General features: G+C 50.8%; 3 protein-coding genes across 3 annotated transcripts in view; 1 reads left to right on the forward strand and 2 right to left on the reverse strand.

Moving 5' to 3' along the window:
* NELFE (negative elongation factor complex member E) overlaps positions 1–4,724 on the forward strand; it is a 7,065-nt gene extending 2,341 nt beyond the window's left edge. Inside the window, exons 3-11 of the mRNA XM_008575019.1 lie at positions 863–932; positions 1,034–1,179; positions 1,655–1,729; positions 1,853–1,890; positions 2,091–2,410; positions 2,514–2,658; positions 2,820–2,874; positions 3,124–3,226; positions 4,552–4,724. Of these exons, the coding sequence (XP_008573241.1) occupies positions 863–932; positions 1,034–1,179; positions 1,655–1,729; positions 1,853–1,890; positions 2,091–2,410; positions 2,514–2,658; positions 2,820–2,874; positions 3,124–3,226; positions 4,552–4,649 (1,050 nt within the window). The 3' untranslated portion in view covers positions 4,650–4,724. The remainder of the gene's footprint in view (positions 1–862; positions 933–1,033; positions 1,180–1,654; positions 1,730–1,852; positions 1,891–2,090; positions 2,411–2,513; positions 2,659–2,819; positions 2,875–3,123; positions 3,227–4,551) is intronic.
* A 142-nt stretch (positions 4,725–4,866) lies between these two features.
* Positions 4,867–11,324, reverse strand: CFB (complement factor B). Its single transcript, XM_008575021.1, has 18 exons — positions 10,982–11,324; positions 10,662–10,895; positions 10,090–10,275; positions 9,764–9,937; positions 9,424–9,525; positions 9,184–9,320; positions 8,744–8,882; positions 8,279–8,410; positions 7,782–7,883; positions 7,569–7,706; positions 6,855–6,952; positions 6,602–6,719; positions 6,233–6,386; positions 6,045–6,121; positions 5,738–5,838; positions 5,505–5,637; positions 5,375–5,424; positions 4,867–5,076 (listed from the first exon to the last, which is right to left on the reverse strand). Exons 1-18 carry the CDS (start codon positions 11,043–11,045, stop codon positions 4,921–4,923), a joined length of 2,295 nt encoding a protein of 764 aa, XP_008573243.1. The 5' UTR covers positions 11,046–11,324; the 3' UTR covers positions 4,867–4,920.
* Positions 11,325–11,601: 277 nt separating this feature from the next.
* C2 (complement component 2) lies at positions 11,602–23,826 on the reverse strand. The gene is made up of 18 exons (XM_008575020.1): positions 23,766–23,826; positions 23,402–23,608; positions 22,654–22,839; positions 20,581–20,754; positions 20,394–20,492; positions 20,081–20,214; positions 18,909–19,047; positions 18,146–18,286; positions 16,693–16,782; positions 13,850–13,990; positions 13,632–13,726; positions 13,424–13,535; positions 13,143–13,308; positions 12,960–13,036; positions 12,727–12,818; positions 12,410–12,536; positions 12,231–12,280; positions 11,602–12,100 (listed from the first exon to the last, which is right to left on the reverse strand). The coding sequence occupies exons 1-18, from the start codon at positions 23,809–23,811 to the stop codon at positions 11,921–11,923; spliced, it is 2,256 nt and encodes a 751-aa protein (XP_008573242.1). The 5' UTR covers positions 23,812–23,826; the 3' UTR covers positions 11,602–11,920.
* Positions 23,827–24,083: the final 257 nt, after the last annotated feature.

Below are 24,083 nucleotides of genomic sequence, written 5' to 3' on the forward strand. Positions count from 1 at the left end.
AAGTTTTTTGGCCTTTTTTTTTTTTTTTTTTTTTTGGACAGACTTTTTCACTCCTGTTAAAATGATCCATTGAAAATATAAAACTCTGTTCTGTCTTCCTTAAAACCCATAAGTGGTTTCACATTGTCTGTAGAACAAACCCCCAAAACCTTAGGTTGTCATTCCTGTCTAGTCAAATAGAACTATTCACTACTCCCAAAGCTTTCTTATCTCTGCATCTTCAACACCCTGTTCTCTTTGTCTTAAATACCCTTTACACAAATACTCTTCTAAAATACTCTTCTCTATCTGTGTTGTGTAGATTCTACCCAGGACCCAGTATAATAGTCATTAAGCATCAGAAAATCTTACTTGCTTTTAACTGGGAATAGTCACCTCTTTATAATCATTCTTGGCGATTCAATTTAGTCATTTTATTTCCCAGACTGCAAGTTTCTTGTGGGTAGGAACCAATATTATACTTTTATATGCCCCTGTTACAAAGTCATGGCTGGGCCTCATTAAATATGCAGGGGATGGTTGGATGAAGCCTCCAAGAAAGGCACATAGACTTATACTTAATTGCAGCATATATCCTGGGACTCCAGTCCATGGTTGAATTCTTTGTTTTCAGCTTCAAAAATGTGAGCTCTGCAAGGCCTCTGGATACTATCATTTGGTTAAATTAGATATTACCAGCATTGTAGATGATCTAGGGTACCAGGTGCGAGAAGGGCTGCCTCATTGCACCCCTCAGGGAGAACCATTTGCATTGTTTTCTCCTAGAAAACTGTCCCTGGAGTGATGTGCCCATAGGCCTTGGGAGAGGACTTGGTCAGGGGCTGGCCTTCACTGACCCCTCTCTTCTCACCCTCATTCTCAGAAAAAGGCATTGCTAGCTCTGAAGAAGCAAAATAGCAGCAGCACAGCCAGCCAAGGCGGTGTCAAACGCTGTGAGTGACAGGGGATATAGGATGTACTGGAAATGGGCAGCATGGGGCTGACATTTGTCACAGCCTGGCCATCATAATGCCTCTTTCCCTCACCACTCCAGCACTGTCAGAGCAGCCTGTGGTGGACACAGCCACAGCAACAGAGCAGGCAAAGCAGCTGGTGAAGTCAGGAGCCATCAGTGCCATCAAGGCCGAGACAAAGAACTCGGGCTTCAAACGTTCTCGAACCCTAGAGGGGAAGTTAAAGGTGAGCACAAGCAGAAGTACTGTTCAGGGAACCCTTGACTTCATAGGGCATCTCTCCAAGTTGGAATGGAGGTGGGCTTAGGGAAAAAGTAATGCATATTCAATCATGGACAAATTGCTGTACCATTCTGAGTTTCAGGTTTCTTATCAGTAAAATGAAAAAACTGGGTGACTCCTAAATCCTTTTCCATTATACACATTCCGTGGAATGATTCTAATCCACCTTGGGTTAGAGCTCTTGGAATATGTGGCTTTGAGGGGTTGAACAAGCTGAAAATGTCATCAGGTCCAAGAGAGGTTAAGATAAACTAAATACTTCGCATGTATATTAGGTCAGTTATGAAAGATACCACGTAGTCAAATAAGAAAGATGAGAGGGAGCCAAGAAGAGGGTGAGGGAAGCGGAAGCTCTCTGTCCCATGGTTGGGCATCCTCCCGCTCCCACACTGAGGTAGTTCTCTACCACCTCTCTCCAGGACCCTGAGAAGGGGCCAGTCCCCACTTTCCAGCCGTTCCAGAGGAGCATATCAGCTGACGACGACCTGCAGGAGGTAATGGTTCCCAGTTCTCCATCCCTGAGGGGCTGAGGATTGAAGAAGATGAGAGACCCACATATTTAGGATGACATGCCAATAACTGGGAATCATTTTAACCGTTCTTGGTCTCTTTTTCAGTCGTCCAGACGTCCCCAGAGGAAATCTCTGTATGAGAGGTTAGAGAGTTAGGGATAGGACTGGGTCCCACTTGGCAGGGAATGAGGAGGGAGCAGGGGAGGGTTGATTGCCTGAGTCCTTGGGAGGTTTGGGGCTGAAGTAGAAGGAGCTGGGATGCAGGGGGAGTGTTGAGTCTCCACAGGGTCTGGGAGGAAGAGGTGAAGGCCCCATTTGATCCTCACTGTCTGCCTCTCCCCAGCTTTGTGTCTTCCAGCGATCGGCTTCGAGAACTAGGGCCAGATGGAGAAGAGGCAGACGGCCCAGGGGCTGGTGATGGCCCCCCTCGAAGCTTTGACTGGGGTTATGAAGAACGTGGTGGTGCCCGTTCCTCAGCCTCCCCACCCCGAAGCCACAGCCGAGACCACAGCCATGAGAGGAATCGGGACAGGGACAGAGACCGAGACCGGGAGCGGGACAGAGACCGGGAACGGGACAGGGATCGAGACCGGGAACGGGACAGAGATCGAGACCGGGAACGGGACAGGGATCGAGATCGAGACCGAGAGGGCCCTTTCCGCAGTGAGTGATCTTGGCTGTTGGAAGAGGTGACCTCAGCTAGGGTTTAGATGGGTTCTGCTAAAGTGGAGAGTGAGATGGGCTCCTGTGATTCCTGATCTCATAGGGTCGGACTCATTCCCTGAACGCCGGGCCCCTCGGAAGGGGAATACCCTCTATGTGTATGGAGAAGACATGACACCCACCCTCCTCCGTGGGGCCTTCTCTCCCTTTGGAAACATCATTGATCTCTCCATGGACCCACCTAGAAAGTAAGGATGACGATGGAGCATGATGAGAAGTCCTGGGAGAACCTGGGGTGTGAGTCCTGGGGGAGGAAAGCTGACCTATCTCCAGCAACCTGTGAGCACTGGTTTGGTTAGTCCAGGAGAGCCCATAGGCCCTCTACTGACCCTGTTTTCTCTCATCCCAGCTGTGCCTTCGTCACCTATGAAAAGATGGAGTCAGCAGATCAGGCCGTTGCTGAGGTTGGGACTTCCCAGAACTGTTCTTCCCGTACATCCTGCTATCTTCATGTTTTCACCTTAAAATACTGGGAGCCAGGAGAAAATTGGTTCATCTTGATAGAGAAAGTCTCCCCCAATTCACACAGAAACATTTATATTCTCAGATTCCTGTTCAGTCTACCCCTAGGATAGCAACCCCTGGAGCAACTCCTTTGGGTTATCTGTAATGCCCCTCCCCCAACCTCTGCCCCCTCCTTTCTTCTGCTCCAGCTCAATGGGACGCAGGTGGAGTCCGTACAGCTCAAGGTCAACATAGCCCGTAAACAGCCCATGCTGGATGCTGCTACTGGCAAGTCTGTCTGGGGCTCCCTCGGTAAGAATGGGATTCTTCCTTATCCTTGCCCCCACATTTCACTCCCTTGTACGTCCCTGGGTTCCCTAGAGGTAATAGAGATTAAAATTTGTTTGGAAGCTGTGGAAATGGGAAGGAGAATTGTCAGGTCCTCTGTCAATTAGAGATAAGGGAAGAAGAAGAGAAAAGGATTCAAAACGACCCCCAAAGTGATGATTGGAATGGGGAAGAAAGTGGAGTCAGAGTCCAGTTGGTGAGGAAGATAAGCACCTTGTGTGGCTTGTTCATTTTGAGATGGAGTAGAGTAGGTTTCGTAAGCACTTGAAACTAGGGATCTGGAACTCAAGTGTCAGGTGAGGAATGAAAACATGGATTAGAATCATCTGCATCACAGGATGGCTGCAAAATGATAGTATCATTTGGGGAGACTGCTTTGGAGGAAAAAGTGACCCAGGACTGGGCTTGGGGAATATTCAAGGAATACAAATATGTTAGGAAGCAGGGCAGTACTCCTCATGGCCTGCATGTCCCCTGCTCTCCTGACATGTTAGGCTGAAGTTGCGGATGCAGCACAGGAGACAGAAGGAAAGGTCAGAGGGCTGGGAGCAGCCCTGGGGGGCCTGGGCCACTGAAGCTTTGGGAAGGAGGGCGTGGGCAACAGGGCCAAGGCACAGAGGTCAAAGAGACAGGAAGCTGGCGTGGAGGGGTTCACTCTTGCCCCAGAGTGGCGGGGATAGAACCCCTGGATGGGGTGAAGAGAGAGACATGTCCCATGGAGGGAGGATGAGGAAGGGGGAGAAACAGCTAGAGGCTCAAGGGAGAATGATGAGGACCAAAGCTACCCCCGGAACGAGCTCTCCTGGTGGAGTTTGTAGCATTTCTCAGTGTGAATAAACCATTTTACCTGAAAATAGATTTTCCTGGGAAAGGATGAGCAGAAAGAAGGGTTCAGAGCAAAAGTGGCCCCACGGACAAAAGGAAGGAACCAGAATTGACCAGCATATTGACACAGGGCTGCAGAGATTTTCTCGTTTTTAATTTTTGGTGTATTGACTAAAAGTAGTGGGTTAACATCATTCACATGTCTCAGTAATGATAACATTTGGGTTTTTTTAAGAGCAAAACGTCACAGTGTCCACATGTGCCACAGGAAGAGCATGGTGATGGGTTAGCTGCCACTGGCTTGAGGGGGCTAAGAGGAGACAGACCATCCTGTCCACCAGAGGGCAGGATGAACACTGGGCTTCCACAAGCCAGAGGCTGGGAGTGAGGTAGTCAGGCTCTGGGCTTGAAGTCTGATCAGTGATCTCCTTCAGACCTTCACTGTTCCTCTCCTCCCTCCCTAGCTGTGCAGAACAGCCCTAAGGGTTGCCACCGGGACAAGAGGACTCAGATTGTCTACAGTGATGACGTCTACAAGGAAAACCTTGTGGATGGCTTCTAAGGAATGGAGCTGGATTCCTTGTGCCTCATATGCCCCCAGTGCTGGTCTCAGTAAAACACTGAGGTGGAAGCCACACATCTCCCTCAGCCTCTGGTTTTTCAGCACTTGGGATTGGGGTTAAACCTTTAAAAACGGCTGTCAGATTTGATCTTTGTTCTAACAACATGGACAGCGCACATTCCCAGCTCCCTTGCCCCAAAAGGATCTGGAACACAGATGTTGTCAAAGCTGTTTTAATTCAGTCCCCTCCCTGTTTCCAGCAGGAAAGCCCTTATAGAAAACCCAGATCCTCTTGTTTGAGTTTCTCCTTGAGCCAGGGCAACACTTGGAAGAGGTTGACGTGAAAGTCTCGGGCGTGAACAGGTACCTGCTTTTGCCGTGTCTGGTGTTTGCAGACATTCACTACTCCCCAGCTGATTACGCCAACCTGCAGAGGCGAGGGGATGCCATGGATCATTTGGTAGAATTCCTTCCTAATCCCAGGAAGCATGGCTATTCTCAGTTGCATCTGAGCTGACTTAAAGGAATTAAACTAGGGACCCAGCTCAGATCTGTTGACACAACACAGGACACATGGCCCTAAGCTGGCTGCTTCAAGGAATAGCCCTAAAGTGAGGTAGGCTCTGCCCACCTCCCCTTTCCAGCCACCTGCATTGAGCTTTCCTGCTTTGGGGCCAATGATGACCACTTGGCATCTCCCCACAGATAGAAAAGGGAGAACTCACTTGAATGAAGCGACTTCTCTTGTGAATAATTAGCGGTCCACCAGAATCACCTGTAGGAGAGGCGAAGCTGAAGGGAAAAGGACTCTCAGGCCATAGGAACTTGCAGCACAACCAGAGAGCCTGCTCTCACCTTTGCAAGTATTGGGGTCAGCATAGGGATCCACACCGCCAGTGCAAAGGAACCTGGGGGTGACCACCTCAGAGATGTCCTTGACTTTGTCATAGCCTGGGGCATATCGAGCATCTCTCTCACAGCTGGCTTTCTGTAGGGGAGGTGAGAAGCATGGAGGAAAAGGTGTTGAACAAAGCCGGTTTAGGAAGGAGTGGGGCCTAGAGGATCTCCTTAGGGTCCACATTCCTCACCTTATCCCCATTCTTGATGTACACCTCTTTCCGAGTCAGCTTCTTCTTCTCCTCGGACACAAAAAGAGCTTTGATATTCTTTGCAGGGAGCAGCTCTTCCTCTGGGCAGGTGGACAGACTGTGTTATTTCAGCTGCCCCCACCCCTACCCCATCTCCCCATTGCCTTTGTCACTCAGCAGATATCTCCCGAGCCCTTCCTATAAGCTGGGCACCGAGCTGGCTTTATCTGCTCCTACAGCAGCTCCCTCTCATGCCCCGCTTGTTTCTTAGAATCTTGTCCTTGTCCTGTCCCTGAGTGTGCCTTACTGTGTTGCTGGCAAGTGGTTGTCTGGGGAAGCCTCAAAGCTCGAGTTGTTCCCTCGGTGCAAGGGAGACAAATGGGCCTGTTACGGAGAGAGGGGGCAAGTTAGGAACAGCAAACAGCCTGCCCCAGACCCCTGCCCTCCAGCCCACCTATCCCAGCCTTTTCTTGTCAGGGATCCAGGTGCTCTCACCTGACAGTCTGGTCATACGTCAGCTTATTCTTGAGCTTGATCAGGGCCACATCGTAGTCATAAAATTCAGGAATTCCTTCTGCCTTTTTTCCATAGATGTCGTAGTTGGGGTGAAATAGCACTGTGTCTATCTCCAGGTCCCGCCTCTTCCCTCCTGAGGTAGGAGGAGAGTGGGTACCATCTCTCTGTGGGCAGCCTTCTGCCTCTGGCCCCACATCACCCCTAACTTCAAGTCTTCCCCATTCCTGACTGATCCAGGGTGCAGGGGCGGGGGCTGCTTTGAGAACAGGTGGGGTGTGTGATCTTGAAGAGGGAAGTGTTGCTGGGAAGGCATGGCTGGAACTCAGAACCAATCACTTGTATCCTTACCCACGCTGACCTTGATTGAGTGGTTCTGGTCATCCACGGTGAAACAGTGTGCCGCTGTCAGCACAAAGTACTCAGACACCACAGCCCCCATACAGTTCTCATGTCCCTTCTCAGGGCGCTGGGAACAGAGTGGTTAAGGGAGAAAGCTCAGCTTTCACAAACCACAATCCAATATAAACATTTTGCCCTTCCCCTACCATCACGTGCTGACCTCACCTCCCACAAATCCCCACTGCTATGATGCTATGCTTACAGTGACTGAGATCTTGGCCTGCCATGGTTGCTTGTGGTAATCGGTACCTTGCCTGTGCTCCCAAACCATGCCACAGAGACCCAGAGACTTGGATTCATCTGGCAGAAAGGAGAATGTACTGAGAGCTGGTGACACTTCATTCCCATATGGTGCCAATATTTTGGGAAGGGATCCGCGCATGTCCGTGAAAACCATAGGCCCATAAGGAGGAAAGGACAGACCAGGGGCATTTGTTTCCTCATGTTAGGAGACAGAACCACTGTGGTGTAGTGAAAAGAACTTGAAACTAAGAAATCAGAGACCTGGCTGTTTTCAGACCTAGCTCTTACTAGCTTGCTGTCCCTTGACCTCTTTTGGCCTCAGTTTCCACATCTGTAAAATGAGGGGCTACAGAAAGATCTCTGAAGTTGCTCAGAGCTGTGTGATTCTAAGATCAGGAAGTGGACAGTGCCAGGAAGCAAAAATAGTGACACTGAGGTAGAGAAGGAGGAATGAGCAAGGCCTTCCAGACTACTAGGGCTTCAGGGGTAGAGGAAGAATAAGTGACTTCAGGGGGACCTGGGAAGAGCTGATTTTCCAGACAGTATCCTTATGCCTTCCTAGCATCTTCCTACCAATCATTCGTTTTTTTGATTTTTGTGTGTGTGGCAGGCTGGTACGGGGATTCAAACACTTGACCTTGGGTGTTACAACACCATGCTCTAACCAACCTACCAATCATTTGGAAGAAAACGTCTTCCAGGTTTTCCATGTCCTTGACTTTGAATACATGTTGCTCGTTCTCTTTCTTGGAAGCCAAAGCATTGATCTTTGCTTGGTCCACCAGAGGCCCGACCCCAAACACATAGACATCTGAGGGAGGAAGAGGGAGAGTGAGGGTCTAGGCCCTGAGAAAGCAGCATGTTGGGTCCTGGGAAGGTCACTCACCCAGATAGTCCTCTCTTGGGTTTTTGCGATCCCTGCCAATGTCCAGCAAGTCCCGGATCTCATCAATGACAGTGACTGGGTCCCCACCCATGTTGTGCAAGCCTGCAGAAGAGACAGCGACCATGAGGGTGGGAGGTGAAGAAGGAAGAAGGTCAAGAAAGATAAATTGGCTAGAGCCAGTGACACACATGGCTGGTGAACAGGCTGAGGAGGGAATGGAAGTGACAAATCACAGAGGGCTTTAGGGAGAAGGGTCACAAGAGGGGCTGGCCAGTTAGCCCAGTTGGTTCAAACATGGTGTTATAACACCAAGGTCAAAGGTTCAGATCCCCGTACCAGCCAGTCGCTAAAAAAAATGGGTCAAAGGAGAGCTCAATCTCCAGCTATGAGTAGCATTCAGGACCCCAACCATAAGTCTAGTGTTACATGTGGACTTGAGGGCACATGCTGGTATGAGAGGGTGGGGAGGCTGGGGCGGTAGAGAGGTTCCTTCTGACCATCAGTCATGAGGATGATGACATGGCGGGTGCGGTTCCAGCCTTCAGGGGGTGTATTTCCTGGCCAGCTCATCATGCTGTACACTGCCTGGAGGGCCTTCTTGGTGTTAGTCCCTGCTTTCAATTTGTGGTCTGTGGAGAGGGAAGAGGTCATCACCTAATCTGGTCTTCCAAACCATCCTTGAACTCTTAAGTCCTATCAGGAACTGAGATGCTGCATCTTTCAACTTTTTTAGTTGTCATCCCACTGACTTCCCTTTGACCACAAAGTGGTCCTCCCAGCCCCCAACAGGTTCCCACTAACCCCCATTGCCCGATGATCCTGCAGTCCAACCTTTGACTACAAAGTGGTCCTCTCTGTCCCTCTCAGTGTGATCTCACTCCCCCTCCCCACGCACCCCTAAACCTTCTGACCTCTCTGATCCCAAAGTGAACCTCCCACCATTCCCTGCCCTAGCCTCTGACCTTCATAATTGATTTGTTCAAGCATCTTCGTGACCCAGTCTGCATCACTGCTCCTTGGGTCAGACACTCTAACCAAAGTCTTGGGTTCTGTGGCATATGTTACTAGACCATATCTTGGCCTCACCCCATAACTCGCCACCTGTGGGTGAGGGGAGCAAGGGGTCATGGCACTGAAAGTAGAATACTGATTGGGAGAATTCAGCAACATTGCTGGGACAGGGAAGTTCCTAGTAAGAAGCTCAAGGACTGCTGAGGTTCATAAAGGAGTCTGTTAAACATCAAGAAACTGCTTCAGGTAAAAAGGGAAGGAGGACAGAATAGGACCTAGAGATCTTCTGGGGCCCTGGGGCTCAGAGGGGCTGGGAACACCACGGAGCTAGTCCTGGAAGTGCAGCAAGGTCCATTCAGGGTGCCCACATTCAAGGGGAAGGGGACTTCACCTTCTCAATTAAGTTGACAAGACACCTCTTGGCCCCTGTGAAGTTGCCAAGCCCGATGCTGTCTGATCCATCTAGCACCAGGTAGATGTTCATGGAGCCTGAGGGGTCCAGGACAATCTTCCGCTTCTGTTGTTCGCCTGGGTGCCAGCAGAGAGACTCAGGCTCCAGCCTGCATAGTTTGGCTGCCCCTTCTCCATCCTCCCTCAATTTCCTGCCCGTCTCCCCTCTCTGCCTTCAAACCTGGGCTGTGCCCATCCTCGGCATCAACTCCTTCTATGGTCTCTGTCAGAGAAGACAGGAAGGCTTCAGCCACCTCTTGAGGGGTGTCATACATGAAGGAGTCTGAGAGAGATCAGAAATAAGGTCAAATATCTGGAAGGGTCAGCAACCCAGTGACCAGAGAGACAGAAGATGGTAGGTTTCCAGGGTGGGAAGGGCTCAGAAGTGAGAAGGTTCTACAGGGAGGTTTAGAAGAAGTGAGGGAAAAGCTGGGTTGAGGTGGGGAGAGAAGAGTGCCCTGGTGTGGGGACAGTAAGACAAGAGAGCAGGATATGACGTGGGGGCATAGGTTAAGTGTCACCTTGGCAGGAAGGCTCCGTCCCACTCCACGAGCCACCTTCCTGGCATGTTCGCCGCTGGGATCCACGGAGTATAAGTCCCCGGCTGCAGTGGTAGGTGACACTGTCTTCAAGTCGGTACTGGCTGCCCACCTTCCTTGTGCCAATGGGGATGCCCGGATTGGGGCAGTACCAAGCTGCAGAGGCATGAGACACGGAGGTGAGCACCAAAGCCTGAGGCCCAGAGGGCAAGGCAGAGAGCAAGAGTTATGGCACCCAGTGCCCATTCCTCAGGCTGGAGCACTGTTGGAGAGAGGGGAACGTCATGGGGGGAGGGGATGCTCCTCACCTCCATCATCACAGATCGCCGTTTGCCCATCCCACCGGCCGTTCACTTGGCAGGTGCGATTGACAGAGCCCCGGAGAGTGTAACCATCGTAGCAGTGGAAGGAGATCTCGTCACTCACATTGTAGTGGGGAGCCCGGGGCCAGTAGTACCCATTCTCAAAGTCCTGGGGTCTTGGACAGTGAATTGCTTTAGGGAGGGGGACAAGTAGAAGTCACAATAGGGAAGGGCTGCCTTAAGGGTATTCCTCCTGGTCTCAGAGACCCTGTCGCTGAGAAACAGTGCCTTCCAGGTCCAGCAGGAGCAGCCCTACTCCTCGACCCCTGGGGGGATTCCACTGCTCCTCCCCATTTCTGAGTGTCCTCTTAACTGCCAGGGCTGCCTGACACAGGCCAAATGCTTAATAAAGGTTAGCTCCCCTCTTCCCTCCTTCCCACCTGCAACCCTAGAACTGCTCCTACTCCTATTCAGCCTACTTTGTCCACCTGCCTGGTCTCAACACAACTCTAATCTCATCCTAGTCCCGACCTTACTGCCACCTGCTCCATCCCTCCCCTGGCCCACTGCCCTCAAACCTCTGCATTCTGCCTTCTTGACTATCTTTTGGTCTTGGGTCTTCAGGGTGCTCCAGGACCCCGTGGATCTGCAGGTGCGAGTCTGCACAGGGTACGGGTAGAAGCCAGAGGGACACAGGTACTCCAGGGCCTGGCCCTCTTGGAGAAGTCGGAAGGAGCCGCCTTTGATCTCTATCCCCTCCAGAGAGCAGGAGCCCCGGGGCTGGGCTGCAGGCAGTGGAGTTGTGCTCACACCTGAAGAGAAAGGCTGATAAGCCTGGCCCCACCAGGCAAAGGGGGGATGCTGGGATAGCAGGAGGGGAGAAGTGACCCTCGCTTACCTCCAAACAAGAAGCCCAAGACCAAGAGTACTAGGCAGAGTTGGGGGCTGAGATTGCTTCCCATGGCGATGGATGGCAGGAGAGTAGCTGGGGCTGGGGTCAGGATGGCCTATCCAGGCTTGTTCTGTGTGTCTGGTTGGCTCAGTGTCCAAGCCGCAACTCCAGACCTGGGCCTGGTCTTGCTCTCTTCCCCTGCCCCCACCCGCCCTAGCCTTTTATGCAATCCGTCTGTGTTCTGGCACCTGCAGCTTGCCCCACCTGACCTACTCACATCACTTTCCCGGAACATCCAAGCGGGAGGGCCCCACTCAGCTGCCAATAGAGGAAACAGAAACTGCACAAGCGCCACCCTTTGCTGCCCAAGGGCCAGGAACCCCCCGCCCCCCATCACCTCCTCTCAACCCCCAGCTCATTCCCAACATGCCAGATCGTCCCCTTCAGGACCAGAAATAAGGCCTCCAGCTCGCTCCCCTGTTGACCGTGTGTTATGGGGCAGAGTTCAGCCACTGTTTGTCCAGCAGGGTCTCTGACCTGCCCTCCTGCAGTTCCTGGAACCATTCCGCCTCCCCCTCCCCCTGGGCCAGCCATGCCGGGCCCCCAGACAGAAGCAGGGACAAATGTGGAAATCACTGATTTTTATTAATTTCATAACTGGGAAATTCCATGTGAAAGTGAAAGGAGCAAGAGTCAAGTAACCCAAGGGTGGAGTTTGAGCACCGGCTGGCTGAGAAGGGGAGGTGGGGGCAGCAGGGACAGCTGTGCTGGCAGGAGCACTGGAGACTGCCCAGCTTGCACGCGCTGCCTCTGGGATCCTGGAGACCAGGTTTTACTCAGCCAGGAGTGAGGGTGGGTCACGGGATCTGAGGGTGGACGTTCAGAGGTAGGACAAAGGAGAGATGGCAGATTCTGGCAGTACAGCCAAGGGGCCAGTGGCCATGACTAGAGGGGTAAAAAGTTCAGGACGTCCTTCAGGTGCTGCCTCAGCCAGGGCTGCAGGCGGAAGAGATTGATGTGGAAGTCTCGTGGTGGCGGGACCTTGCCACGGGGGGCTTTTTTGCGGGAGTTTTTGTCGGTGGCACCGGCACAGGGATTGTAAAGACCCCAGCTCACGAGGCCCACCTGGAGGAAAGGAGAGGTTGGGGTGGAAGGCTGCCACAGCCCCAGCTCCAAACTCCAACCTCCCTGTTTCCTTCAAAGGCTTCCCTCATCCCCCCAGTAGCCCCCAGCCTGTGAGCCTCCCCCTTCTCACCTGAAAAAACCTGAATCTTCGCTCAAGGAAAACTGCTCCCCCAGATTCTCCTGCCAGCAAAGAGGGACAGGAGACAGTGTCACCCAGGGCAGTACACTGATGTCCTGGAAAGCATGCTGGCCACAGGACATGGGTGGCTTTCCCCTTGGGAATGCAGGCATGGGGTGGGGGGGACTCACCCTTGCAAGGATTGTCATCCTCCTGGGATCCACTACATAGAAACTGATCTGTCACCACCTCTCTGACATCTGTCAAGTTGGGGAATGTGGTTTTGTCTTGGGAGATGACCTGGATACAGCTTGTCCACTGCAGAAGGGGCGGAGCAGGAGAAAACAATGAAATGAGCAGACACAGGGGACACCTGGCAGATGAACTAGGCCTGGGAGGTGGGGTGACTTGAGTCAGACGGAGAAAGCAGCCAGAGCTGGAGGAGGAAGAGAGACATTCTGGGAGCTGCCACGGGGGACTCCCAGTATGCCCGACCTGAGACCCTCACCTCTGTCCCCATCTTGAGGTTAATGTTCAGTTTGCTCCCATTCAAGGCAACAAAATGAGCAGGAACGCTCAGTTTGTTCAGAAGTTCTGTCTCTGAAGTCAAGGAGAAGGGAATGTTAGTGCTGGTTCCTTCACTGAATCCAGACTCTTGGCTTGGGGACTGAGCCAACCCAGTCCGTGTCATCACCCCCAAGCCCTGGCCTCCAGTCTCACACCCTAACCCCCAGCACCCACCGTGGTCCTGACAGGTGCTGCGTTGGGGTCTCCGCAGAGCCAGATTGGCCTCCACTGTGCAGGGAAGGCAGATGGGCCTGGGAAGGAGGGCGAGGGTCACATAGACCTGTCCTCGGTATCCCGTCTGGAGCTCCCCAGAGCACTCTCCCCTACAGGGAGCCCTCCCATCCCAGACTCCAGCACCTAGCATGGGTGGACATCTTCACTTTCTGGGCCAGCTTCAGCAGGGCAATGTCATCGCCATAGAACTCTGGAATTCCCTGGTTCTTCTTGGCAAAGACATCAAACCCCAGGGAAATCACCACCTTCTCAATAAGGAATTCTTTGCCCCACTGGGAGTCAGGATCCCCTGGGAATGATAGGCAGATTAGGCTGGACTAAGGCTCCTAAAGGACCAGAGGCTGGGGACAGGTGGTGGCACTTCTGGCTTCGGGGTCAGGAGCCTGGTGCAGCCTTTGCCTTACCCACACTGACCCTCCACAGGGAGTGGTTCTGGGCATTGCGGAAGCAGTGAGCCGCCGTCAGAACCCACTGGTCGGAGATGAGGGCCCCCCGGCAGGTCTCCTGGCTCTTGGGCTGCAGGGTAACAGGCGATCTTCAGGGACTGCTGTGTCTCTGGCCCATGGCCGCTTTCACCTCTGGGATCCAAGCCCCACCCCTCCTTCCTGGTACCTTAATAGTGACATGCCAGGGTGTCCGCTCCTGGTTGGAGGCATTGGCTGACATGTTTCCCACCCCGCAGATAGTGTCTGTGAGCTTGGAGACATCTGTGGGTGTGAGGATCAGATGGGGAAAGAGACAAGGAGGGGCACTGTGTCCAGGTTCCCAACCTGGGCCCCCAGCTGGCTCCTCACCACCCTCCTGCTCCAGAGAGAGCAAAGCCCACTCACCCAGCATGTGCTCGAAGACCTGGTACAGAGCCCGAGTGTCCTGCAGAATGAAGGCATGCCTCTCGCCATCCTTCTTGGACGCCAGCTCATTCAGTTCTCTCCAGTCCACATCCAGTTTACCCACCCCAATGGCATAGATATCTGATGAGGAGGAGGGAAATCATCAGAATCCTGTGGCTGAGGGGCTGCCCGGTGAGACAGGAGGCTGTAATTTGGACCCCACTGGATCCAACAAAGACCTATGTGAGCCGGACCCCTGCCTCCCTCGCCCCTGCTGCCTGTCTTCCTTCATTTCCTACTACTCCTTGCCCTTCACTCTCTTCCAGCACACAGCCTCCCAACGTCCCTCAAATCCACAGGCATATTCCCACCACAGGCCCTTTGCACCTGCCGTGCCTCCACCTGGTTCACTCCTCCCCCAGACTTCCATGAGGCTCACTTCCTTACCTTTTTAAGTCTTGGTTCAAATGTCTCCTTCTCAGCTAGGCCTTGCCTGGCCTCCCTGTCTAAAAGTGCGATGCCCCAGACACTTGCATCCGCCCTGCTTCATTTCATACCCTAGCGTGTGTCATCTACCACCCACCACACTAGGCTTCCTTATTGACCTTGTTTATTGCCTATAGTGAGTAGAATTATGTCCCCCCAAAAGATATGTTCAAGTCCTAACCCCTAGTACCTATGAATCTGACCATATTCAGAAAAAGGGTCTTTGCAGATGTAATTAAATTAAGATGAGGTCATACTGGATTATGAGCCCTAATCCAAAAACTGGTGTCCTTGTAAGGAGAGAGGGATTTGGACACAGATAGGAGAATACCATGTAATGACACAGAGATGCACATGGGAAAGACAGCAAGGTGAAGACTAAGGTAGGGACTGGAGTTATGCTACTACAATCCCAGGAACACCAGGGGCCAAGGAAGAGGCAGGGAAGGATTCTCCCCTAGAGCCTCCAGAGGGAGTGCAGCCCTGCCCACACCTTGATTTCAGATTTTTAGCCTCCAGAACTGTTTTGTGTGTTTTAAGCCACCCAGGTTTGTAGTAATTTGTGGCAGCAGCCCTAGGAAATTGACACAGTGCCCCTATCCCGGAGTGCAGTCCCATGCAAGCAGGCATTTTTGTCTGTCTTGTTCACAGCTGTATCCCCTGACTCAGAATGGTGCCTGGCCCAGGAGAGGCTCTCGGCAAGTAATTTTAAATGACTGAGTGAATAAAAAGAACTCATGAATGTGGCCTAGAGACAAACTTCAGATCTAGTCTTCCTCTGTAAAATGTAGGATCTAGGAGAAGGGCAAAAACCATCTCTTCCCACTGGAGGCCCTGGCCTCTCACAACCGCAAGCCCCTCACGCCAGTGCCCAGCCTCAGAGTGTGAGTCCCAGTCAGACCATCCTGAGGTGACCCACAGAGTCTGGTCTTTCTCCACCCTTTGCATCCCTTGTGACACATTTTTGCTCCCAGAGGGCCCTGTGTCGTGTGTATGGAGTGAGGTCCTCAGACTGACACAGAGAAGCCCTCAGCCAAGAAGCAATCCGGCGGCTGCCCGGACACAAGCAGGGACAGCAGGAGCTAGACAGTTATCATGCTCATGTGTTCTCTTAGACTGTTTTCCTTCAGTTTTCTGCTTCTTTTTGATAAAGTGTTTCCCAGCATTTAACCCTGGCCAAGTGCTAAAGAGGAATGGAGTGGAGTTTGATTTTTGTCACCCTTGAAGGCAGGTGGGATTTCCAAGCAAAGGTTATATTTGGGGGCTCAAAATCAGCTGCCCTCCCTATCTGAGCGTCTCTCTCTGAAATTCTTTTCTAGATCAAGGTCAGTGCAATTTGTGTTTAGTCTGAACCTGAGGAATCGTTCCCTTAGGGGCTGCAACTGCCAAAGCCTAAGTTAGCTATCTGTACTGCTAAAAGAGGAAACACCAGGGACAGTCCCTACAGGGAATCCAGGCCCTTCTTCATGGAAAGCTTCCTGAAACATGAGACGGTGATGGTGATGACAGAGGTAATGTCTAACATATATGACCACTGAGCATTTCTCTGTGCCAGGCAGTGTTTGTCTGAGCATCTTCTCCTATTGGCCTATGACATAGGTCCTAGTACTAGTTAGTCTCCTTGAACAGATGAAGAAACTGCCCATGACCACAGCCCATCAAAGTGTTGAGAAATCAAGTGATATAGTTTAGATATATTTGTTCCCCCAAAGCCCATGTATTAGAAACTTAATGCCAAATAAGAAACCAAAAAAAAAGAGAAAAATAAAAAGTAAAATAAAATAAACCTTAATCCCCACTGTGACAGTGTTAAGAGGGTGGGAAATCCTATTATGGTAACTGAAAGGGAGGCCTTTGGGAGGTGATTAGATTGTGAGGACTGTGCCCTCATGAATGGGTTGATCCATTGATGGCTTAATGGCGGTCATGGGTGTGGCTCTGTTGACTACATAAGGAGAGCAAATGAGTGGGTTAGTCTCTTTGCTCTTGCCATTTTCACCATGTGATACCCTATGTTGCTGTAGAGCCACCAACACGAACAAGGACCTCACCAGATATATTCCCTGGACTTTGGACTTCCCAGCCTCCAAAACTGTTAGCAATAAATACTGTTTCTTTACAATTTATCCAGTTTTAGGTATTTCTATTATAAGCAACAGAAAGGGACTAATACACTGAGGTTGAGACCATGGGCAGTTTGACTCCAGTCTTCATCATGATACTCAGCTGCCTTCAGACAGAACAACACAGAGATAAAACTGTATGGCTTGGACCAGAGCCGAGCTTCTGGAATACCTGGCTTAGCACCTTGTGCCCCCCATGGCAGCACCGATGGGGTGGGGGGGGTGGAGGCTCACCCAGGTAGTCGTTCCTCTTCTGGTTGATGTTCAGGATCTCTCTGATATTGTCAACAGCTGGCTTGGGAGAGCCACCCATGTTGGACTTTCCTAGAACAGAGAGGAGAAGGAATTGTTCACCAAGGTGGATATCAGGATTCCCTGTAGTCCTGGAAGAGTGGGGAAGCATTCAGCCTGGGAACCTCAACACTTACACTGCCTATATGAGTTGCAAAATATACCATTTACTGAAATTTTCTACATTCCAGGCACTGGAGCAAGAGTTTCATATACTTATGTAACTCTAATGCATATGCTTTATCTCATTTCACTCTCACGAAACCCCTAGGAAGTGTGGGTATCCTCACTTTATAGACAAGGAAACTGAGTCCTGGAGGGGCTGTATAATTTGAACAAAACCAAGAGGCAAATGACAGAGGCCAGTTCCACTAGGGACTGCTCGTTCCACAGTGCCCTGTTTTGTCGAAAATTATTACTTTCGTTTGGGTATAAAGGATTCTTTGGTGAAAGAAACCACTTGTCACACTAATAAGCCAGTTTATTATATTTATTAAGACACAGCAATAAGCAAGTAAGCAAGGAAAGCAAGATTATGCAGGCATATTAAAAAGAACGGGGAAAAAAGAGAATTAGACAGTGTTTACATCACCAAATTGGGGAAACACCTACATCCAGATCCAAGCTGTGCTGGGAAGTCCCATGAACAGCGATCTGGACTCCCGGCCGGGATTGTCCCGGGCAGTGCGTCCACTCCACTCCACGGGTGAGACTTCAGAGAGCGGTTGGGGAAATCCTGCTTATATCACCCAGCTGCAGACTGATTACATTAGTCTGTGTGCAAACATGCAGCTGTGGTTATTTTATTAACTCTTGTATCTTTTCTCACAAGTCTTTGGGATGTTCTTCGGCCCTGGGAACTGGCCACATTCCCCAGGTCTAAGAAACTCCAGGACTTAATTTCCTTATCTGACGGTTACCGAGCATCTACCCCGTAGGCCTGCACACAGTTTCTGAGAGTCTGGCACATAGCCTATGCAGGGTCATTCTTCGGTTAGAGGCCCAGCAATGCCTCTGAAGCCTGAACAAGACTATAAATCTTAATTTTTCTAACACGCCCATTGACATTGCTGCTCCAGAGCATGTCTCCCTGCCCACCTCTAGGTTACCTCCCAGGGAGTATTTCTGAGAACTGGTATTAACGAGAACTGACGTGTTCTGATCCCAAAGCACTTTTACACAAACAACTTAAAAATTGTGTAAGGAAAGGAGGGCAGCCTTAATTATTACCATTATTGTTGTGGTCATCACCATCATGATCAACACTATTTCTGTTTTGTAAATAGGGAACTGAGGCCCAAAGTGTCAGAGGCAGAACCAGACTGCAGGTCTTCTGACCTCGTATTGGTTCTCCTTCCGCTAATCCAGACCCAGTCACAGAGACGACAATACCCACCATCTGTCAGAAGGATGATGACATGCCGGATTTCCTGCCAGGCCTTCGTCTCCATGCCAAGACGCTGCATTTGGTTATTCATCATGATATAGACACTATTTAGGGCCTCATGGGTGTTGGTCCCAGTTCCATTTTCATGATCTGGAATATGCCAAAAGGAAGGACTCTCTTACAGACTTTCCGCATACCACCTCGAAGTAGAGAATCACTCTACTCCCCCAACCACTGGAAATGCAATTTATCAACTGGCTTGATAAACTCAGACCTTTGCCATCCAGATGGAGATTTGACATCATTGCCTATCCAAACATTAAACATCTTTCTACCTTAGTGATGTTCATTGCATAACACCAATCCGAGACCACTCTGAAGTCCCCAAATTCAAATATGAGATTTCCAGAGAACTCAGGTTGTTTTAGCCATTTGCTGCCTACTGTCGAGGTAGTTCTACACAGTGTGCAGGTATAATGACAGGAGGAGACTATGGTGTTGAGCCATGAAAACCAGACCGTGTGGTTTTGGCATTCGGTAGGAGCTGGGAACCTGCACAATGCCTTTGGGCTTGCAGCACATTAGAGTAAACCACGAGCTAGGGAAGCTGAGATGCCCCCACTGTGACCCTGCCCTTGGAAGCTGCCCAGAGCCCTGCAACTCAAGTGCCACCAAGAGGCCTCGCTTTCTCTCTACTTTTTCCAGAATCTCTCTGCAGGCCCCAAGAGCCCATCCTCTGTTCTCCCATCACTTTCATTTGATGAACTCATACCTTTATAATTGACATTGTCCAGACTGTTGATCACTTCGGTCACATCCCGGGAGTTGTCATTCAGGACAGACATGATGATTTTGGGCTGTGAGGCAAAGGTGATGATGGCGACACTGACATTGATCTCAAAACTGAAGATCTGTGAAGGGCAAGGGAGAGGCAGCGTGAAGGGCCCTGAAGCCCAACGGGAGATGGGCCCTTGAGGAAGCAGAGAGCCTGGACCAAGACTGACAGAGGAAAGGTCCATGGAGAGACACCTGCTAAGAAACCACAGCTTGGAAGAAGCCAGGGAAGTACCCCTGTTGGGCATCTGTTCTCTTTGACAGACTCTCCTCAGTTAATCCCCACATCAACTCTGTGAAGGGGTCATGATGGTCCCTATTTTATAAATAAGGCAATTGAGCCTTGTCAGCTTGCCCCAGATCACACCATGGCTCGGAGGTCACTTCTCTAACTGCTACATCTTGCCACCTTACTGTTTAATGAGTTATTTAATTTTAATTCATAAGACAAATTCTAAGGAGCACACAAACTACCCGCTTTAAAATATAGCGGGGAGGGAAAACCATCTATCTGCATGAATTCACGTGAAGAGCATAATTACAAAATAAAGTGCTGACAAGAAACTTAAACCAATGGCTTCCAAACTCTTCTGTGTGCGCATCCTGTAAGTAAAACCATTTTGAACACATACATAGGTATATATACTTATAAATTATATAAGTGTATCTCTATTCAAATATTTTATACACATTTTAAAACCTTCACAAACATTAACATTTTTAAAGGAAATTATTAAAGATTAAAATATTAATCTTTTCAACAAATTACTCAACAAAGGTACAAGTATTTTTCTGCCCCACCCCCATGGATTATCTTGTTACCCCTCTGTGGAGACAATGAATTCCTGGAAAGGAAGACCTCAGCTTTATTCATCTTTGGTGTCCCCCAGTGCCCAGCACAGTGCCTGACACATAGTAGGTGCCCCAACAGTATTTACGGAATGAAAAACATGATCATAAAAATTGAATTCATGATTCCTGCATGGCCTAAAGCTGGGAGGACTTCTTGGAGGGGGTGGGCTATGAGTGGGACTCTGAGCCAGGGAAGCAGACAGACAGAGACAGTGAGCGCAGGAAGGCCTCCTCTGCATGCAGGCTCCTAATTCCTACCCTGTCCACCATGAGGGAGGCACTATCCCTGAAGGTGAGAAAGTTGTCTTCCGACACGCTCTGAGAAGCATCCAGGAGCAGGTAGAGGTTCAGGTGACCAGAGCGCTGGATTTGGATTTTACGGCCCAGGCTTCCTGGAGAAATTTGGAAGGGGAAGATTCAGATCCCCACCTCCCTCCTGTGCTCTTGCCAAGGGGGTCTGGCCTCCCCGCCTGCGCTCCAATGGCGAGCCCACCCCAGCCTCCAGGAAGCCCACTCCTGCCCCTGCTCTGGCCCAGGCCCAGCGCCTGCTGCCCCCACCTCAAACTCTCACCCTTCTTCTTCTGGGTGGGATTAGTAGCTCCAAGCACGTGGGACAAGGAGGTGCCCAGGGCGGGGGCCACGTCCTCGGGGAAGTCGTAGGAGTAGGGCTCTGTGGGAAAAGCCACACAAGAGTCAGCAAGGGTCAGGGCTGGGGGTGCACAGGAGTCTCAGGGAGGGCGGATAGGGTGGCTACTCACGGCGGCAGATGGGCTCTGTCCCACTCCAGACCCCATTGCTCTGGCATTCCCGCTCCGCAGACCCTGTCAGGACCAAATTTGAAGAGCAGCGGTAGCTGACCTTGTCCCCAAGGCCGAAGCGGGAACCCGTCCGCACTGCACCCAGCGAAATGCCTGGGTTGGGGCAGTGGCCAGCTGCGAGGGAAGAAAGGAAGACAGAGGTGAGCAGGACATCGCCTCCCCCCACCAGGCTCTTCCTCCTCTCTAGACCCTCAGAGCCCTCAAGAGTCCCTTGGCCTCCCCTTTGGGAAATGCCAGAATTGTGCTTCCCAGGGGTGCAGATAAAGAACCTCAAATAAGGCAAAACGTTTAGAACTCAGCGGCCTCAGTCACCAGCTGAAGCATCTCAATTCCAACCCAGAGACTCACCCATGTCTGTCCCAGAGCCACAGGGGAGATGTCGACTGATGAGTCCTACACCTCCATGGAGCATATTTGCATTTTATTTTATTTTTTAATTAATTTTTTAAACTTATAACTTTTTAAAAAGATGACCGGTAAGGGGATCCTAACCCTTGACTTGGTGTTGTCAGCACCACGCTCACCCAAGTGAGCCACGGGCCAGCCCTAGAGAACATTTGCATTTTATAAACCACCATGAGAACATAACTACGTGCCCACCAGAATGGCTAACACTAAACCGACAGGTAATTCCAAGTGTTGAAGAGGATGAGGAGCAACTGGAACTCTGTTATTTTGCTGGGGTGACCATCAGTGAAACTCTCAGTCAGCCTCTACTAAAGCTAAACACATGCCCACCTGTGAGCTGGCAATCCCACATTTAGATCATTTACTCAGGAGAAACAAGTACGCATGTGTACCAAAAGCCACCTGTGAGCACGTGTGCAGAGCTTTACTCATAACAGCCCCAAACTGGAAATAACCCAAATGCCCATCAACGGGAGAATGAATAAATTGTAACATATTCATATAATGGAATACTACACAGCAATAAAAAAGAACAAACTACTGATACACACAGCATGGATTGATCTCACAGGCAGAATAAAGGAAGCCAGATGCAAAAGAGCTTCTCCCGATGATTCATTCATATGAAGTGTGAGAACAAGCTAAACTAACCTATGGAGACAGGTGTCAGAAGAGACATTACCTTGTGGGAGGGGACAGGAGAGTGCCTCCTGCAGTGCTGGACATGTCCCCTCTCTTGGGTGGTGACTACATGGGTGGATACATGAATAAAAATTCATCAAGCTGAATACTGAAGATTTGCACACTTTGTTGTAGGTAGATTACACCTTAATTTTTAAATAAATTATATTTATGTTTGAATAAATGGCTACTTGGCAAAGACCTAAGGGCATAAGTAGGGAGCCGTCAGCTGGGCCACTGGGTGAGGGTGTGTTCCTGCCACCGTGTGGACTCTGTGTCTTCTGTGTTATGTGCTCAGAATTATGATCCAGGAAGCTCCCAAAACCCACAGGCAAACGTGGCTCCGGGGAATTCTGGGAGCCTACTTCTGTCAAGCAGAGACCCTCACCATTCACAAGGGTGGTAATAACCATGAAAAAGTGTATGTGGCATTTATCAGAGTCCAGGTGCTGTTCTAGATGCTTACTAATATCAACTCATTTTTTTTTTTTTGAAGATGACCAGTGAGGGGATCTTAACCCTTGACTTGGTGTTGTCAGCACCACGCTCTCCCAAGTGAGCCACGGGCCGGCCCTAATATCAACTCATTTATTGAACATGGCAATCCCTGAGGTCAGTACTCTCACTATCCCCACATCACAGATGTGAAAATTGAGGCATAGAGAGGTTAAATAACCTACCCGAAGGCTGTCTAAGTCAGAGCCGGGCTTGCAACCCAAACCTGGCTCCAGAGGCAAGACACTTAAGCACCAACACCCTGGGGCCAGGCTCCCTGCAGACCACTGATGTGTGACCTGTAGTCCTCCATTTACCAAAATCCAGGAATATTATCATGGCACCGGAAACACCCCTGGGCACACATTTGGGCCCAGGGTTCCTGGGGAGACCACAGCCCCCACGCAGCGCTTAGGTCAGAGCACTCACCCCCATTGTCACACACGGCCGTCTCTCCATCCCACAGGCCGTTGGGGCGACACTGTCGCACAGACGAACCCCGCAGTGTGAAGCCATCCTCACACTCGAAGCTCAGGTTGCCACCCACGGGGTGGGACCCCAGCCGTGGGGTGTACATGCCATGCTCAAAGGAAACAGGGGCTGGACAGCGAACAGCTGGAGGGAGAGAAGAGGGGGGAATATAGCAATGGATGGATAACACCCGGGCAGGTGATATTCTGCTGGGATGTGTGGGAATGCCCAGCTGGTTGCCAAAACATTGAAATACTAGGTCGAAGCATATGAAATTGCTGTTTGGGGCAACTGATTGAATATTGGCAATTTCACACAGTTCAAACTGATTGATTGATAAATAGCCACTTCCCTCAGCCCCCTGAAGGCCATGGCCACCCCAGCCCCTCCCCCTGGGATCTTCAGATGTCCAGAAGACTCCAGGACCATTCAGCATCCATTCTCAAGGGTCACTACCACACAGTTAATTGTAAAAAGTCATCCCTGGCTTTAGCACCCCACAATCTCCATCAAAGACTACCTCCAATTCCTTGCTATGGGCAATTGACGCTTTCCGAATATTTTGAAGGGCCTTCTGCAAAAGCAGCTTTGCCATCCCTCCCACACCATCTAGTCAGGTTAAGCCCCATCCTGAGCAACTCCTAAATAGAAGTTTTGGGACAGCCACTGGCAGGGAGCCCTGAGCAAGGCCCACGGGGAGCCTCACGTTTGCAGACCGCCTTGATCATCCGGGTGGATCTTGGAGTCTGCCACTGTCCGTTGCTCTTGCACAGCCGCGATGCCGGGGATGGGTAAGAGCCCTGGGGGCAGGAGTAGGTGAGGAGACTCCCAGGGGTCCAGCCGTGGCTGAGAGTGAAAGTGCCACCAGAGATATTCACGTTCTGAGGGCAGGAGGGAGCTGCAGCTGCCAGGCCTGCAGGCATGGGGACAGGAGACAGCAGCAGGGAAAAGAAGGAAGACCAATGAGGAAAGGAAAGCAGAAGAGACTGTCCTCTTCACACATAGGGACTCCACCCGGTAGCACCAGCCTCTTCCACAGGACCCCGACATCCCCCTCCCCTGCCTCCTACCTGGGTACAGGGGCAGTAGGCAAAAAAGAACCACCAGTGGGTCCATGGCGTCCACGCTCAGGCATGGAGAGGCAGAGAGCCGGGGGAGGGAAAGGTCATCTGACTTCCCGAAAACCAGAGCTGGCTCAGCAGCTCTTCATTTGCTGCCAGAAAATGAAAACTAGGGAGTGGCAAGGGGGATGGTCTCTTGTTAGGTAAAAAAAATAAGCAGGGATTGGGGACTGTGCTAAGGGGGTGAAATCTTTGCTCTGTCTCCTGAATACCAATGTATTCAGAGTTAGTGGATCTCCACGACAGGCTTTGCAGACTGCTCCCAAG

The sequence above is a fragment of the Galeopterus variegatus genome, unplaced genomic scaffold, assembly GCF_000696425.1.
Source record: "Galeopterus variegatus unplaced genomic scaffold, G_variegatus-3.0.2 Scaffold1130, whole genome shotgun sequence".
Classification (NCBI taxonomy): Eukaryota; Metazoa; Chordata; class Mammalia; order Dermoptera; family Cynocephalidae; genus Galeopterus; species Galeopterus variegatus.

Bases quoted from the DNA above. Each gene is read 5' to 3' on its own strand.
- CFB (XM_008575021.1), bottom strand. From the start codon at position 11,045: ATGGGAAGCAATCTCAGCCCCCAACTCTGCCTAGTACTCTTGGTCTTG. The intron at 10,896-10,981 runs GTAAGCGAGGGT...CTTTCTCTTCAG, and splicing joins CTTGGGCTTCTTGTTTGGAG to GTGTGAGCACAACTCCACTG. The intron at 7,707-7,781 runs GTGAGTGACCTT...TTCCTCCCTCAG, and splicing joins CCCAAGAGAGGACTATCTGG to ATGTCTATGTGTTTGGGGTC.
- C2 (XM_008575020.1), bottom strand. From the start codon at position 23,811: ATGGACCCACTGGTGGTTCTTTTTTGCCTACTGCCCCTGTACCCAG. The intron at 13,037-13,142 runs GTGCTGGAGTCT...CCTCCTTCCCAG, and splicing joins AAGATGTCCACCCATGCTAG to GCCCATCTGCCTTCCCTGCA. The intron at 12,281-12,409 runs GTGAGTCCCCCC...CTTTGCTGGCAG, and splicing joins GGATGACAATCCTTGCAAGG to GAGAATCTGGGGGAGCAGTT.